At 37.3% G+C, this 14,379-nt stretch overlaps 2 protein-coding genes across 2 annotated transcripts in view; both read left to right on the top strand.

Moving 5' to 3' along the window:
• The window catches only part of LOC139990361 (uncharacterized), a 21,294-nt gene extending 17,140 nt beyond the window's left edge, over positions 1 to 4,154 (top strand). The window contains exons 2-5 of the mRNA XM_072009574.1: positions 1,908 to 2,154; positions 2,560 to 2,806; positions 2,870 to 3,006; positions 3,889 to 4,154. Coding sequence (XP_071865675.1) covers positions 1,908 to 2,154; positions 2,560 to 2,735 — 423 coding nt within the window. The 3' untranslated portion in view covers positions 2,736 to 2,806; positions 2,870 to 3,006; positions 3,889 to 4,154. The remainder of the gene's footprint in view (positions 1 to 1,907; positions 2,155 to 2,559; positions 2,807 to 2,869; positions 3,007 to 3,888) is intronic.
• LOC139989635 (uncharacterized) lies at positions 3,932 to 14,379 on the top strand. The gene is made up of 3 exons (XM_072008111.1): positions 3,932 to 4,091; positions 5,949 to 10,111; positions 10,677 to 14,379. The coding sequence occupies exons 1-3, from the start codon at positions 3,932 to 3,934 to the stop codon at positions 10,770 to 10,772; spliced, it is 4,419 nt and encodes a 1,472-aa protein (XP_071864212.1). The 3' UTR covers positions 10,773 to 14,379.

Here is a 14,379-nt window from a genome sequence, read left to right as displayed (position 1 = left end):
ACGAAATGTGATCTGGAGGTTAAGTATTCAGTGTGGAATAGTAGGACATAGCACTATGATTAATTTTTAATTGTTGGTATTGCTGCACAGTTTGAGGAGTTATTTTAGTTATACATATATACACATATATATATGTCAGAGATGAAAATTCACCGGGCCTTCCCTCTAGAATTCTTTGGAAAATCCCCAATACTTTAATCTTTATAAGTTAACCCGATTATAATTGTCCGAGATTTGCGATAATGAGCTTGGGCTCGACGCGATAATTAATCGCCGAACGTAGCCGCGGTCACGGGATGAACGTTTTACCTAACAGAGGTATAGAGTTGCATAGCTCTCTCTAAAAAGAAATAGTGGTACCGACACCTAACGGTTTACATTCCAACGGTCTCTGCAGCATGGTTCGCCACACACAGACCCTATTCTTGGAGCAAGATGATCGCCAGATGTCGATACATCATTCACAGTATGTATTCAGATAGCCTGAGGTTCCACTATAAATCTTAGGATTTAGTTAACTAAGGTCCTTCAAATTGACAAACAGTCTTTATCCTAACAATCTGTAAAGCTGTAGTGTAGTAGGTATACTACGGAAAGATACGGGATATCTGTTTTCCTCGACCAACGACGCTTCCCGCTAGCAACTTTCTCTCAAGGGCGGCTAGTATCATTTTCTAACCACCAACATAGAAATTAACCAATTAACAGCAACGTCTATTTCCCTCACTTTCCGTGCGGAGGCTGTCCTCGACGAATCCGATGATCTCGTGCCCTGAGACAGACCCCATCATAGTTTTCCTCTGCCGCATCACGGAGACGCGTGACGGAAAGGTACATTCTCGTGCGATCTTATTAGCGGAGAAACAACGCCTTTTACGATCAGTGGATACTTCACGTTTTTAATCACGAGTCCGACTGAGACTTTGGAAGAAAGTATATTTGTTATCCCGTTGAACGCGGATTCGTTATCGAACCTAATACCACTGTCATTAGTGTCTAATCACCGCGGTTACTTGTCGATTTTGTAATACTCACAATTGTGCTAATCAACATTACCCCGATTGTATAACAACGATGGCCAATTCCAGTGAAGATTTATTACACGCCCCTACCATTAATCATAACCATAACCCGACACATATAATAAAATATTGAAAATGTATGCAATATATCTTATGAAACCCTTTTATAAGTAATAACGAGCTTGTGAAAATAAAAAAGATCTAGAAAATTATTAGCAAATAAATAACATTTTTATAAATTATTGTTTCGCTCTAAAGTTTCGACAATAATAAATTTGACATTATAATAAAAATCCTCGAGTCGGTACGAAAAAATTCAATACTGTTCTCGTCTAAGTTCTCCTCTACGTTTTTCAATCATTGTTCTGATTAATTTGGTATTCGTTCTATTACATTTTCTATTTATTACTATTATCTCCATGCATATTCTATTACAAATAATTTCACGAATCATATTCACTTTTGATAAATTTGTGGACTATTTAATTCACCGAAAAATTTTCTAACGACCTCTTTAAACCAAACATCTATCAAGAGTCAACATATATTAATTAATTTTTTCTTTAACTCTAACAAATAGTTTTTAATAATTTTCGCTACTTGTTTAGATCGTCGTCTTGCATAAATATAAAATGTTGACTATTAATTGTTTACTTTATAATCTGGGACAATTATCATGTTTCATCAGCAGAAGATGCCTTAATATTTGTGTATATAATACCTTTAATGGGAGTGTTTGTACATTCACTGGTATTTACTTGCGAAAATGATAGAGAAGTTCAATATATGTTGTTTCGTGTACTTGCAATGTATCTTAGCTTTTTGTATGAAAATTAACCAATGTTGAAATCAATTGGAATCGAAATGTCTTTATGTCTGTTTTAGATGAAGACTTCAAGTTTACCGAATTACGGAACATTCAGACAATCGGGAAGTTATCGGACGCCGAATTTGCCACGTCGTCTAGGGGTAAAAATGAGAACACGAGCGATCTACAGCAACCTCGTGCAGAAAGACACCGCCCTTACCGACGACATGGAGTCGCTATCATTAAAATCAGACACGGATTCTTCGATTCAGTCATTGTCCGCACGATCAACGGAATCTCCTCTACCGGAAGCATATGTGCTCAGTTAGTAACATTTCGACTTTAACTAGATTTTGCAAATACTAACAATTATCATTTGAACCTATATTTAAACGTATACAATTAAGAAATTTTTAATACAGCGCCATGTTATCGATACATGTTGTATCATCATCGTACTATATTTTATTCTTATATTTAAAGTACAAATGCCATATAACTCATTTGAAATTGCATTTCTTAAAATCCTATTAATCCTATTAATATGTGGATAATATGTGGATATTGTCCAAATAATATTAATCCTATATCTCAAGAAATTAAGGATTCCTGCAAACATATTAATTTCAATATAAAAATATCTGTTCGAACAAGATGCATTTCATCATCATCATGCAAGGATTATATGATTTGTAAATTTAAGTTTTGTATGATTTCTATTTCCAACAGACGCTGACATCCGTACAGATGACGAGACGTTCCGTGTGCCGGAGGACGAGTCGATGTCCGCTTCCTTAGCAGCGCGTCTCGAAGAGTTGTCGTTTGCCGAGGAACGAATCCTGCAGACGATTAAGTTGGAAAGGGGCCACGGTGGCATCATAGGGTTTACAAGTGACAGATGGTAACGATGGTGGCGTCTATGTCCAAGCGGTGTCGGTAGGAGGATCGGCTGATATGGACGGAAACGTGAACAAAGGTAAGCTTGAAGCGCCATTCTTTCCCGGAGCTTCATTAATTCGGAGAAATTTATTGGCCGTAGCGATAAAAGGGCAGAATTTAGTGCATTTGCGATATGAAGATGCTCTGAAGATGCTGCAGCGCTGGTACTCTCTCAAGCTACTTCCCGTAAAAACGCGACCTCCAGGAAGAACAACCTGCGGAAAATAACTATTTGAAGTGCGTATAAAGATGTTCCTTTCCTTGAATCCTAGTATCCGTCCTAGTTGTTTTTTGAATTAAATTTAATTTTAATATTAGCTAAGTGAGCGAGCAATTGCGTCTGAAATGAAAATAAATTTTCATGTTTACGCTGAAGAACTTTTAGTCGAAGAGGTTGATTCTTTCATTGCGACTAGGTAATGTAGAACTGTATATTGTGAATGAATCAAGTGAAGTAATCAAGTGAAACATCCCAGTACTCTGTTTCGCTATGCATTTAATTTTAACGAGAATGGAAGCAAAATTTTGGGTCTGTACTTAATAGTTTTAAACATACACAGGATATTATAAACGGACTGTTGATTATTCTTGGTATGCGGGTTATCCTTGAAATTTGAAATTCTCTAGATGTCATGCTCTAAACTTTGGAAAATTATTACAGTATATGATATAACAGAGAATGTAATGCGGTACGCGTTGGAATATATCAACCGAACACATTTTGTCTTTTGTGGAAAATATGAACGGGGATAGTCGGGAAAATTAAAAAAGAAATTAAACGCATTATTTTGTACAAACAGAAACTGAAAATCGTAAAGTTTTATAAAGTATACTTATATATCGTTATATTCATATAATGAAATATATAATAATGCTGCAAATGTGCATATATTTTAAAAATATGTATTAAGACAAATATTAAACAATTACATGTATTTTATTTAATCAATTATTTATCTTTTAATTGGTATATATTAATATAAGAGTTGATTAAATTAGTAAGTTGAAGACGGCGAGAAACTCATTGTATACGATGGAATGGCTTTTCAATGTCTGATTCAACAGTGTGATTATTGATTTTCCAAGCAAACTTATTAAGTACGTTTTCATTGATTTCAGTGACATCAGATTCGACGTGTTCTCGGAAGCAGATACGTCGAGCATGACAAACAAATGGCTCGTTCAAAGGACCACCGACGTTGCATCTGTGCAAAACACCTCGAGCGCGTACAGCAGTGGCGCATCGAGCGCAATGGGTAATCACAATGCATACAGCCTATACATGGCCGATCTTGTCGATAATGGTGCACTTATGTCCGCAAGTATGCTGCTCAGTATAGAGGACTTCGACGTCAGCAGAACGAGTCGCCAAGTTTTTATTTAATCGTCGATAAAGCAAGTTAGTACTTACTCTACAAACCCATTTTTATCTAACACGTATGCTACTTTCGTTACTGTGCACTTAATGGGTACTTAATTGCAATGAAACAATTTATATACATATTGATTTTCGTATGTTATTCCGATACGTGCTATACCGAAAGTTTTAGTTGAGAATACTATTAAAATAACAAATTATATTTTATCACAACTTAGATAATACAGTGTAGAATGTAACGCATGAAACTCTTGCCTTCTAAATTAGAAAAGATAAAGAAGTGTAAAATACAGGATAAATAAATACTTCCGAGACCAATTTATTTTTACATATTGTTACATAAATTCGTAAACATATATTTATATATTTTTAAATGTATAATATATTACCTATAAGAAAAAAAAACATTTTTTATTATGTATATTTTTAATCAATACTTCATCGATGTAACATAAAAATACCATTCGAATTAAAATGTAGGGATTGAAATTTTCCAGAAGAAATATTAAATACTAAACAGTATTTAATTTCCTTCTACGTGGTATTGCATACTGAATGTTTAAAAGGAATTTGTAATTTTCTTCACTCGTTCGCTTGGCCTTTAAATTTCGATTCTCCAATCAAGCTAGTGGGCGCTTATACTTGCAAAATCGTATAGCAAACACCATTAAGGCCATTATGTCCATTATGTCGAACGTGGCTGCATCCACCACGTAACCTAATCGAATTGTTTTTATCCATTTAACGAACGAAGCCTTGCTCACAGTTCGAGGCGGCACTACTTATTGTTTTTTTTCTATTTGCGCGATTAATACGAACCGTCACGTCAGTTCTGTCCTTTTGTTGTCAAGGGAAACCTGAAGTTCATATTAGGCAATAGTCTTTTATCAATAAAAATTTAATAATTTGCAACTTTCCTCAGTTTATTCCATGTGGTTCATCGAATACATTTTAATTCAATTTTTGAAGATTATCTACGACATGAAGTTCAATTTCAACCGTTCAAATTTCTGAATGCTTTAAATAAAAAGAGTGTTTCGATAAAGAAAAAATTTTACGAAGATATATGTCATGTAAATTTAATTTTGAATCTACATCTGATCTATACATTTATACTCGATGCCTTCTATGTACAAACAAAAATTAAAATTTAATGCTACAGAGAAAAATGTATTTTATAAAAGGATTAGAATAATTAACAGATATATCAATCTACTCACATATCGGTGATGAGAACTCTTTCTTACCAAAAGCGAACGCAGTACCTGGTTAGCTTCATCACATCCGGGATTGAGATCGATTTTAGAATTTTTCCTGTCGTCTTATTAGGGTCTTCTTTCATTCAATAGGAAACTTAAACTTGGCAGCATTAGTGAATCACTGTTATTGACTTCGCGGTAGAGAGAGGGGTGGAGGATGCTCTGTCATTTGTAGGGAATCGCCTTTAGTATCCCTCGGACGGTCTAACACCGTAGTTAGTCACGCGTTTCCGTACTCCAAAATTTCTGTTTAAATATCAGCGGATTGTGCTTCGACCAATCTCTATCATGTGCAAATGCGAATCCCACGAATCATTACCATAAACTCTCTTTTGTTCCCACACTGACACGTCGTCTCTGCATTATAGTATATACCAAGTGAACAGTTGACCTTAACTTTGATAAGTTTGGCAAATTGAAACGAAATCAAAGCTTTAGACTGACACAAGTGACCATACACGTCAGCGAGGAACGATAGAGCCGAGCGTCATTGACATTTATCAGTGTCATGCACACCAACGTTCGATCAATCGTTGTTCCAGGTACAGAATCTATCAGCAGTACACCGCCAGTTCCACCGAGACGGAAGAAGCGCAAAGCGAAGCTCGCGGCGATTGCAAAATCTCCGAAAGGAACGTCACCGACTCGTCTCAGAAAACCTGACAAAAAGCGTTTGGCGCCACCGCCTCCGCCGCCTCCGCCGCGAGCAGTCCGAAAGATCAAATCTCACGTCTCCAAAGATCAGGGAGAAGAAAGGACGTCGAACTCGCAGACTGTGGGCGATGCGGAAGAAACGCTAAATAGTTTAAGTTCGAACGAGACGGGGGAAACTTCTCAGCCGTCGTCCTTGCAGCACGAGGATGCTGACACGGTACGGATCGAGAAAGCGGGTAAAGATGAAAACGAGAAAGACGACAGGTGTGGTTCAAGCAGTGAGACAAGGTCGCCGCACAAACGTCCGTTTGTATTCGAGACTTTCGCTAGGAAAGAAACCAACAAGTACCCACCGCTGTTCTTCACTTTGCACGATTTTCAAAATGTGATGTCCAACACGCTGCATCGTGAAGACGATTCCAATGACGAGCCTTCTGAAAATTTGGGCAGCTCCTTTCACGATTCCTTTCGCAACTCCCTTCGCAACTCCTTTCGCGAATTCTTCGCGAAATCGTTTGACGACGAGGAGGATGACTTGTGTTTCCGCGTGACCACCACGAACCTTCCATTCGAGAAATGTTTGGACACATGGACCGCTAAGTTTACCGATCGTTTGGTCGAGAATTTCGACGTACCAAGTCGTTTTATTTTCGAAGATTACGTCGATAGAAGTAACAATGTAAACGTCCGACGATCGGCTGGCCCGATGTGTTACGACAGCTTTGAAGAGGAACCAACGGTACCTCGGTTGACCAAAGTGAGGTTCGTGATCGAGTCACCTAGCTCGTCGACTTCAGATCACGAATTGAACAACGATGACGAGGCCACGTGCGATAGTTTGCAAAATATCGATCCCCTGACAGATGAGCAGGAGGTCAGCTGGAATCGTGGCTCTTCCGTGAAATTGACTGAAGTCACGGACGATATGGATTGCACGGACATGAATAAGGCTTTTGGTCAGGTACAAGATTTCCATGGGGATCCTGACGAGTTCGGTGACGTACCTTTTAGTTCCATTTTGAAAACAGGGGACAGTTTGGACCGGTGGTATTCCCTGGACGATGTCACCAATTATATCAGGGCGATAGATAAGGGATCTTTCGGCCAGGACGATCGTGGTAATTCCAATGATTCGACCGGTGTTTCGATCGGGCACGATTCGCAAGACGAGTCCCTTTGTTCCGAGGAAAAACTAAAAGTCGCGGACGTCAGCGAAACGGAGTCGAGTTTAATCAAGTTGAAAGGGGAATGCTGTTCTGTGTTGGCTGAGGTTAGAGACGATTGTTCGGAAAGGCCGCCCGAGAACAACGATTTTGCGCCGGCTTCAAATAACTGCACTGCTTCAAATAACGTGAAAGATAATAAAAAATATCACGATGAAAACGATTTGACGAGTAGAGCTTCTGAAAATGAAAACAACAATGTAAAACGCGAAGAAATCATTTCTGTGGATACTAATGCGACTGCGAATAACTTTGATTGGAAATTGGAATTAATAAGAAATGAGGTAAACGTCAATTTTGTTCAGGAAGATTCGATAATTGATAGAGACAAATATCTAAGGGCTGAAATTAATGATGAACAATCGACAATAAGCGAGACAAAAGTCTTTGATCAACAAATAATAAAAAACAAAGTAGAGAATAACGTTTTGAAAAAACATTTATTATCAAATAGAATAGAGACTGATATTAGCGAGGAAGTATCGTCAGCAGAAGAGGATATGGAAGTTGACAAACAGCAATTACAAACGAATTCAGTCGATAAATCCACGGGGGAGTACAGAAGAAAGATTTTCGTAAACGAATCGCTTCGAAATATAATCAATCGTTGTGATTTCACGTCTAATGACTTTGCGAACGACAGTGAAGATTCTGATGTGCAAGACGATAATTTGGACACTGGCGATATTTTTTTAGGTGAGAGCGAGAGAAATGTCAAGGGCTTAATTACTAAAGGTGACACGAAACAGGAAACGAAGGATATTCCAGTTAGCCAAAGTAATAAAAAATCACAAGATAGTTTTATAGGTAACGAATCACTGGAAAAAAAGAAAAGTATCACTAATCCGGTTAATATTCAACGAAACTCTTTTCTAATAAATATGTTGTCCGAGGATACAGATCAGATATGGACGAGCTGTGAAATCATTGCTGTTCACCCAAAATCACTAGCGAAGAGCGAAGTATCGATTTCGAAAGATGACGAAGCAAAGAAATTGGCGAACCGGTTAAACGAGTCGATAAAAGTGGATTCAGAGATCCAGAAAATTTTACAAGAGTCTAAAGCGCCGTTGAAAAGGATAGAAACAACTTTACCAAAGCCGACAACAGCCAAGAAGATTGCCAAAACGAGCAAGAAAACCACCGGTGAAGCGAAGTGCGATGTATTGAACGAGTTGCTCTCCAATTTTAGTAACATTAAATTGAAGCCGGTGAACGACGAGAAGAGAAGTGCCGCTGAATGTCGTCCGCGAGTAAAAACTTCTTCTAGGCAAGAGAACGATAAGGAGAGAATCGAATCTATGTCAGATAGCCGCACACAGAGTTTGAAAGATTGTAACGGTAATTCTTCTGTTGAGACCAAGAAAGCGAGCGACGAGTCGATAAATCTCAAAGCAGGAACTTCTTCGGTTAAGCAGTGGCAGTATGCTGCCTCTTTGACGACGAGAAAGGTTCAAGATGACCGGAACATGAGTAAGGAATCACAAAATGAGTCTGAAGGGTCTCAAAATAGTACTGCAAATAGTACGGGATCCGTGAAACCGCCAGAGAGAAGCGAGATTTTATCAGATCGTAAAGGAGAGTCTCGAGAAATGGACGTAAACAGAGTCGTAAGAACGGTTAAGCAGTGGCAGTATGCTGCTTCTCTGACGACGAGCAACTATATTCCAGATGACCTGAATAAAGGTAACGAATCACAAAAGAGGTCTGAAAATTTTCAAGATGACATTAGCTTTGTGACCAGTACTGTGGATAGAATAAACAGAGTCGAAAGAACCACGTACCCGGATTACTCGGAACTATCACGGAACACGAACGAAGTTCTCTTGGAACCGATCAAAAGCGATGATGTCAGAAGAGTGTCTGACGACGAAGGAAGAAGAGGAGGAGCAAGCTCCGTGGAATGTCTGCAGATGGTAGGCTGCAGCGCAAAGACTGACGAGTCGCATAATCGTGGCGCGTACGCGCGACAGTTAGAGTTAAGCAAGAGTATAAGTAGCGGCGACAAGAGTGCCATAGCTAGGAGGATTTCTCGACCCCATTGTAATAATAATGACAATAACAGGGCCGTTACACCCGTAGCTGTAAATGATGACCAATCCTGCAACACTGTAACGATAACCCCTGGTAGAGTTAGGAGCTTCATTAAGTACTACGAGATTCAACGCGATGCGACGACCGACAATGATTCTAAAACTAACGATACAGTAGATAAGTACCCGATGCCTGAGCACCAATCGGTGATCAGCATCTGTAGGGGACTGGAAGCGAGGGCCATCGAGGCTAAGTTCTTTGAAGCGCAGAAGAAGGATAATTCTAAGGCGTTCGACACGATGAAAAAGAATCATTATCGTGGGCTAATAGCGGACCAAGATTTCGAAAGATCGATCGGTTCAGCGAGGAAAGAAAGAAAGTGTGCTGCAATCGTAGAAAAGATTGGAATAGAGAACTCGAGTCGAATAGATGTTCCTACTGCGAACATAGAAAATGATTATGTGGAAATGAAGAAGCAGATACACGCGTCACCGAAGTCCATCGGTGATACATGTGCGCATCCTGGAACAGCTAAGAGAAAGAAGTCGGTGAAATTTCAAGGTGGTTTCACCGTGATCGGTGCGAAAGATCCTGACGACAATGGTACCGTGGTGAGTCCTGCGGGGAGTCCTGCGGGCCAGAATACGAAGTTGTTGGATAAGAAGAAGAATCTCGACAGACTGACGCTGGAGGGTAATGTTCTTTCCGAGAAAGTAGATTTTGACATTGGACAAGATGAAGAATTGCTGGACTCTGACTCACGTTCTTTGGAGAAACGAGAAACTGCAGCTCAGGTAAGTGAAGGATTTAATTGGAATAAAATGTTTATTAAGGGACGTAGAAAGGTTCTTTCTACCTCTTTTGGTTATCCAAGAATCAATTTTCCTGTTCTTTTCTTTTTCTTCATCTTCTGGATTTTAACTTGTTCGTACTATAATAGCGTTTTGTGTGTTAGATGCAAGATAGGACTTTATGATTCGGATTGAAATATGTTAACATCTCGCTCTGCGTATTTAAGATGCCGATGTTTGATCTTCAAATTACTTTTTCGACAATATTAATATATTCTTTAAATTTATTCGATAACTTTCTAATCTGTATAAAATTGTATGTAAATGAAAAAATTGATATGATCTAATTAACGATCGCTAGAATTTTGTTGAAGTGTAAAAGATAGTTTCTATAACAAATAACTATAACAAATGTAATGAAAGTTTTAATGACAGTTGTTAATTAATAAACCAATTTAGTTTGAATGACAGTTGTTAATTAATCGAAATTACATACTAAAATTACGTTGATTTTAAATTGCAAACGCGCTCGACGAAATAATAATCTGCTTAACTTTTCTTCCTATAGATACAAGCCGCAGCGAAATGTGAGGAATGTTCAGGTACTAATCGCTTCGTTCCAAAACCAGAAACCCCACGCCTCGTATTTTATTGTACTGTATAATTAAAACTGTAGTTTCTAAATGTCGTTGTCGTCGTTTTCCCGAATCTCGGCGAGATTTTACCGTGACGCTTCGTAGCGTCGTAGCTAAATTCAATCTTTTCCACACTGTTTCTTACGTGTTTTAACTGAAGAACAGATTTCGCGCTGTTTCGCGAGAATCTGCGCAGAATTCCATTCTCTCGCAAACAAAACACTGAAACAATTTTTGTCAATTTATCATTATTAGACATTTTATGTGATGTTATGATTTATTGAAGTTATGAAATAATTTGAAACGAACTATCGTGAAATTATAGGGCGTTGAAACATATCGAAAAATAGGAAATATATTAGGCTACTAAAACTTTTCTTGGCACAAATCACGCATCTATGAACTTCATGTTTCAATAAAAGTTTTTTCAATGAACAATTTGAATGTATTTTCATACTGTGATAATCTTACCGGTATCTATGTTGTCAAATGCAGTTGGAACAGGAAGATATAATTTTGTGTATTTCCCATATGAAGTTCACAGGGGAGAAACACAATAAAATCTGTTTCATCGATTTCTTGCTATTAACGTCGTTTGGTGGTAGTTTGAGGTTCTGTAAAAAGCCAACGGTATAGCTAATACTATAATAATCGATATCTCGGAATAGTCAAATCGCTAGCAAAGATACATATTCAATTTTAAAAGCAAATAAAAACACGTCGGATTACGACGCAACATATTAAATTAATAAATTAAACGAAGAAAATTGCTCACTCTTAAAGGCAAGCAACACGTGACTTACCATATTTCTTCATATTTCAATTCAGGAAAATGAAAACGAAATACAATATCAACTCTAATTCTATTAATGTCAAACGATATTCGAAGAAACATTTATCAGTTGATATTGTTAGAAACATTTTAACTTTACATTTTAATCCAAGCTCAATATCGCTGCATTAAAATATCTAATATATAGTCTCCAACAGTCACAAACAGTCTTCCAATCGACCAAATCAAAACATTACGAACTATCGCAAATTTCCTTCGTGTTTCTATCAATCACAGGAAAAAGTACGAAACGATCTTTTCCTAAATCACAATAACGGTCGTTTGTTCTTAAAGAATAACCGAATATAAGAACCAGCGATGATAGGATATCAGTCAACAAACAGAGGTACTTAGATCACCAATTGGCAAAGCAAAGATTAATCGTGTGTTTCCGAACGGTTTGCCACGTCCTACGAAGGAAAGAGTTCGACAAAGTTTCGTTTGGTTGAGGTTAAGCCACTTGTTCGATACACATTTCGACTAACGTGGAAGGACAGATCGCGACTAGCAAATGTTCCGTTTCTCTCAGAAGGATTTAGAGTTATCGTATATCCGATGGATAAACAGATTTTTCGGTCAAGCGCATTAGCCAGTTCGTGAAATGTCTCTTCCTAGCGGATTTATTCGATTCAGCCCGCATTTGGCGCGTCGCAGCTTTTTCTCCTAATTTCTTGCATCATTTTGACCGACTTATTTTAGGTGTTTTCGGATAATGGGGATCCGCTAGATTTACGGCCCCCTCGACGAGGCCGTAGAGCAAAAAGCGCCGACGCGATTTGTGGCTTTGCTCGAATTGTCTGTTTCTTGCGTAATATGACGTTTCCAGGATGGAAAACTTTGTAAAACTCTTTCGAATGGAGCGGAACGCGGCAATGAGAAGGTTTCTACGGCTTTCTAGATTTTTGATGGTGTCGATGATGGTGATTAGATTGTAAATATCTATGGCTTCGTGGGAAATTTGAAGATGGAAAAACGTATAGAGTGTTCATAATACAGAAATACGTACATGATATTCAGAGTATAATACAAAATATTCAAAGTAAATACGATATAAGGTAAATATAAAATGAAGATGGTAGCAAAATGCGTTAGATGTTTAGTCTACGTTTGAACATTGTTTCTGGAACGAAAATATGTTCAACGACTATGTTATAATCGGCAATTTATTCATCCAATTGTAGATGAAGAGAATTTCGTATTGTAAGCGATTAAAACCAATTTTATTTCGATCTACGATTTCTAATTTGTAATGGGAAATTTGTGAATGGTTCTATTTCAGATGTTTCGTTCAATTGTATTTGCATTATCTTGCAACGTAACGTTCAGACCGCAGTTTGTGCTCGAAATGTTTTACGAAATCAACTTCCTTCAAACACAAAATAAGCAGAACAATAAAACGCGTTACATACGTACTTTTTGACCGATCTAATATTTTTTTCTTTTGATATCATTGTTTACAGACACATCAATCAGTGTAACAGACTATTAGCAAAACATTTTATCATAAATGAAATTTTATATTAATTTGTGTATAAGCTATGTCCGTCATATAAATGTTAGTAGTCGTAATATTTGATTAAGAATTTTTAAATTATTAATTTTAGAAAAGGGATAGATATTAAAATATGATCTACCAGCAAAGAAGTTGTTGCAGTATAGAATCTAGAATCTAGAAAATAATAGTCTATAGTACTTCTTAAGGACAAAAATATTAACGTTGACAAAATTCACTTTATTATTTATCAAACAATTATTTATATAGGAAATTAAGACATTACAAAATTATAAATTACAAATGACAAACCTGTTGCAGTATACTCTAGAAGAAATAGTCTGCAGTAATTCGAAAAGTGTCAACACGATATTCATTGCAATATTCACTCCATTATTTAGAAAGAAAAAAAACAAATTTGTACTTACCTAGTATTTTTCGAAAGTACTTTATTAAACAAAGATTGAGAAAGACTGAACTGAGAAGGGAAAGCAATTACCGGAATGAAATAGGAAGTGGGAGAAGCGTCGCCGTATACAAGAAATCTGTTCTTCCGTTGAGCTCCTTTAGCGCGGTTAGATTTCGTTCTCCAATTGACTTTTAGTCGTGTGTGTTTAACGAAACGGCAAACAGCTCTTAGCTCTGTTATTGTCGCAAACCTTCCTTGCGCGTCCTTGCATTAGGAGAACGTTGTTTTTTGGCGACATAGCGTATCGCAGAAACCGCGCGTGTATAACCCAATTATCCTGCATATATTGTGTACTTATAACGTAAAGGTGGAAGTAATTTACGTGGTAGAGTAGTGGCGAAATAATATACTTGTTGCGCTGTTTGTGTTACGTATACGTGTTCAGCTGATTAATTTAACACACATTTAGTATCCAATGTCGTAAAATGTACTTTCATTTCGGTGCTTACGAATGAATGTTATTTCTCAATGGACAAATGCCCTGTGTTTCGTGGACGAGATATTAAAATTGAAAAAAAAAAAAAAAGATAGAAAAAATACGAAGGAGAAAGGAAGAAGGTTATAATACTTTACGTCTACATCAGGATATACATGGTTTACGAAAGAATGTTTGTAATTAAGATGAGAGGTAGAAGTATGAACTTTGCAGATAATACCTGATAACTCTGTTTTTTTTCATTAATTGTTTTGTTTGATAGGATCTTACGACAAATGTTGTCTTAAGTATGTGTATACCATAATATGTACATATTATACAAAGGTCGGATAAGCTTTTAATATGTTGCGAGTTGCTCGCAAGTGATTGAAAGCTTATGTTATGTGTGAAATATAATTTAAATTGTA

Source organism: Bombus fervidus, chromosome 8, assembly GCF_041682495.2.
Source record: "Bombus fervidus isolate BK054 chromosome 8, iyBomFerv1, whole genome shotgun sequence".
Classification (NCBI taxonomy): Eukaryota; Metazoa; Arthropoda; class Insecta; order Hymenoptera; family Apidae; genus Bombus; species Bombus fervidus.
Note: the sequence above shows the minus strand (reverse complement) of the source record. Positions and strands in the feature narration are given on the sequence as shown.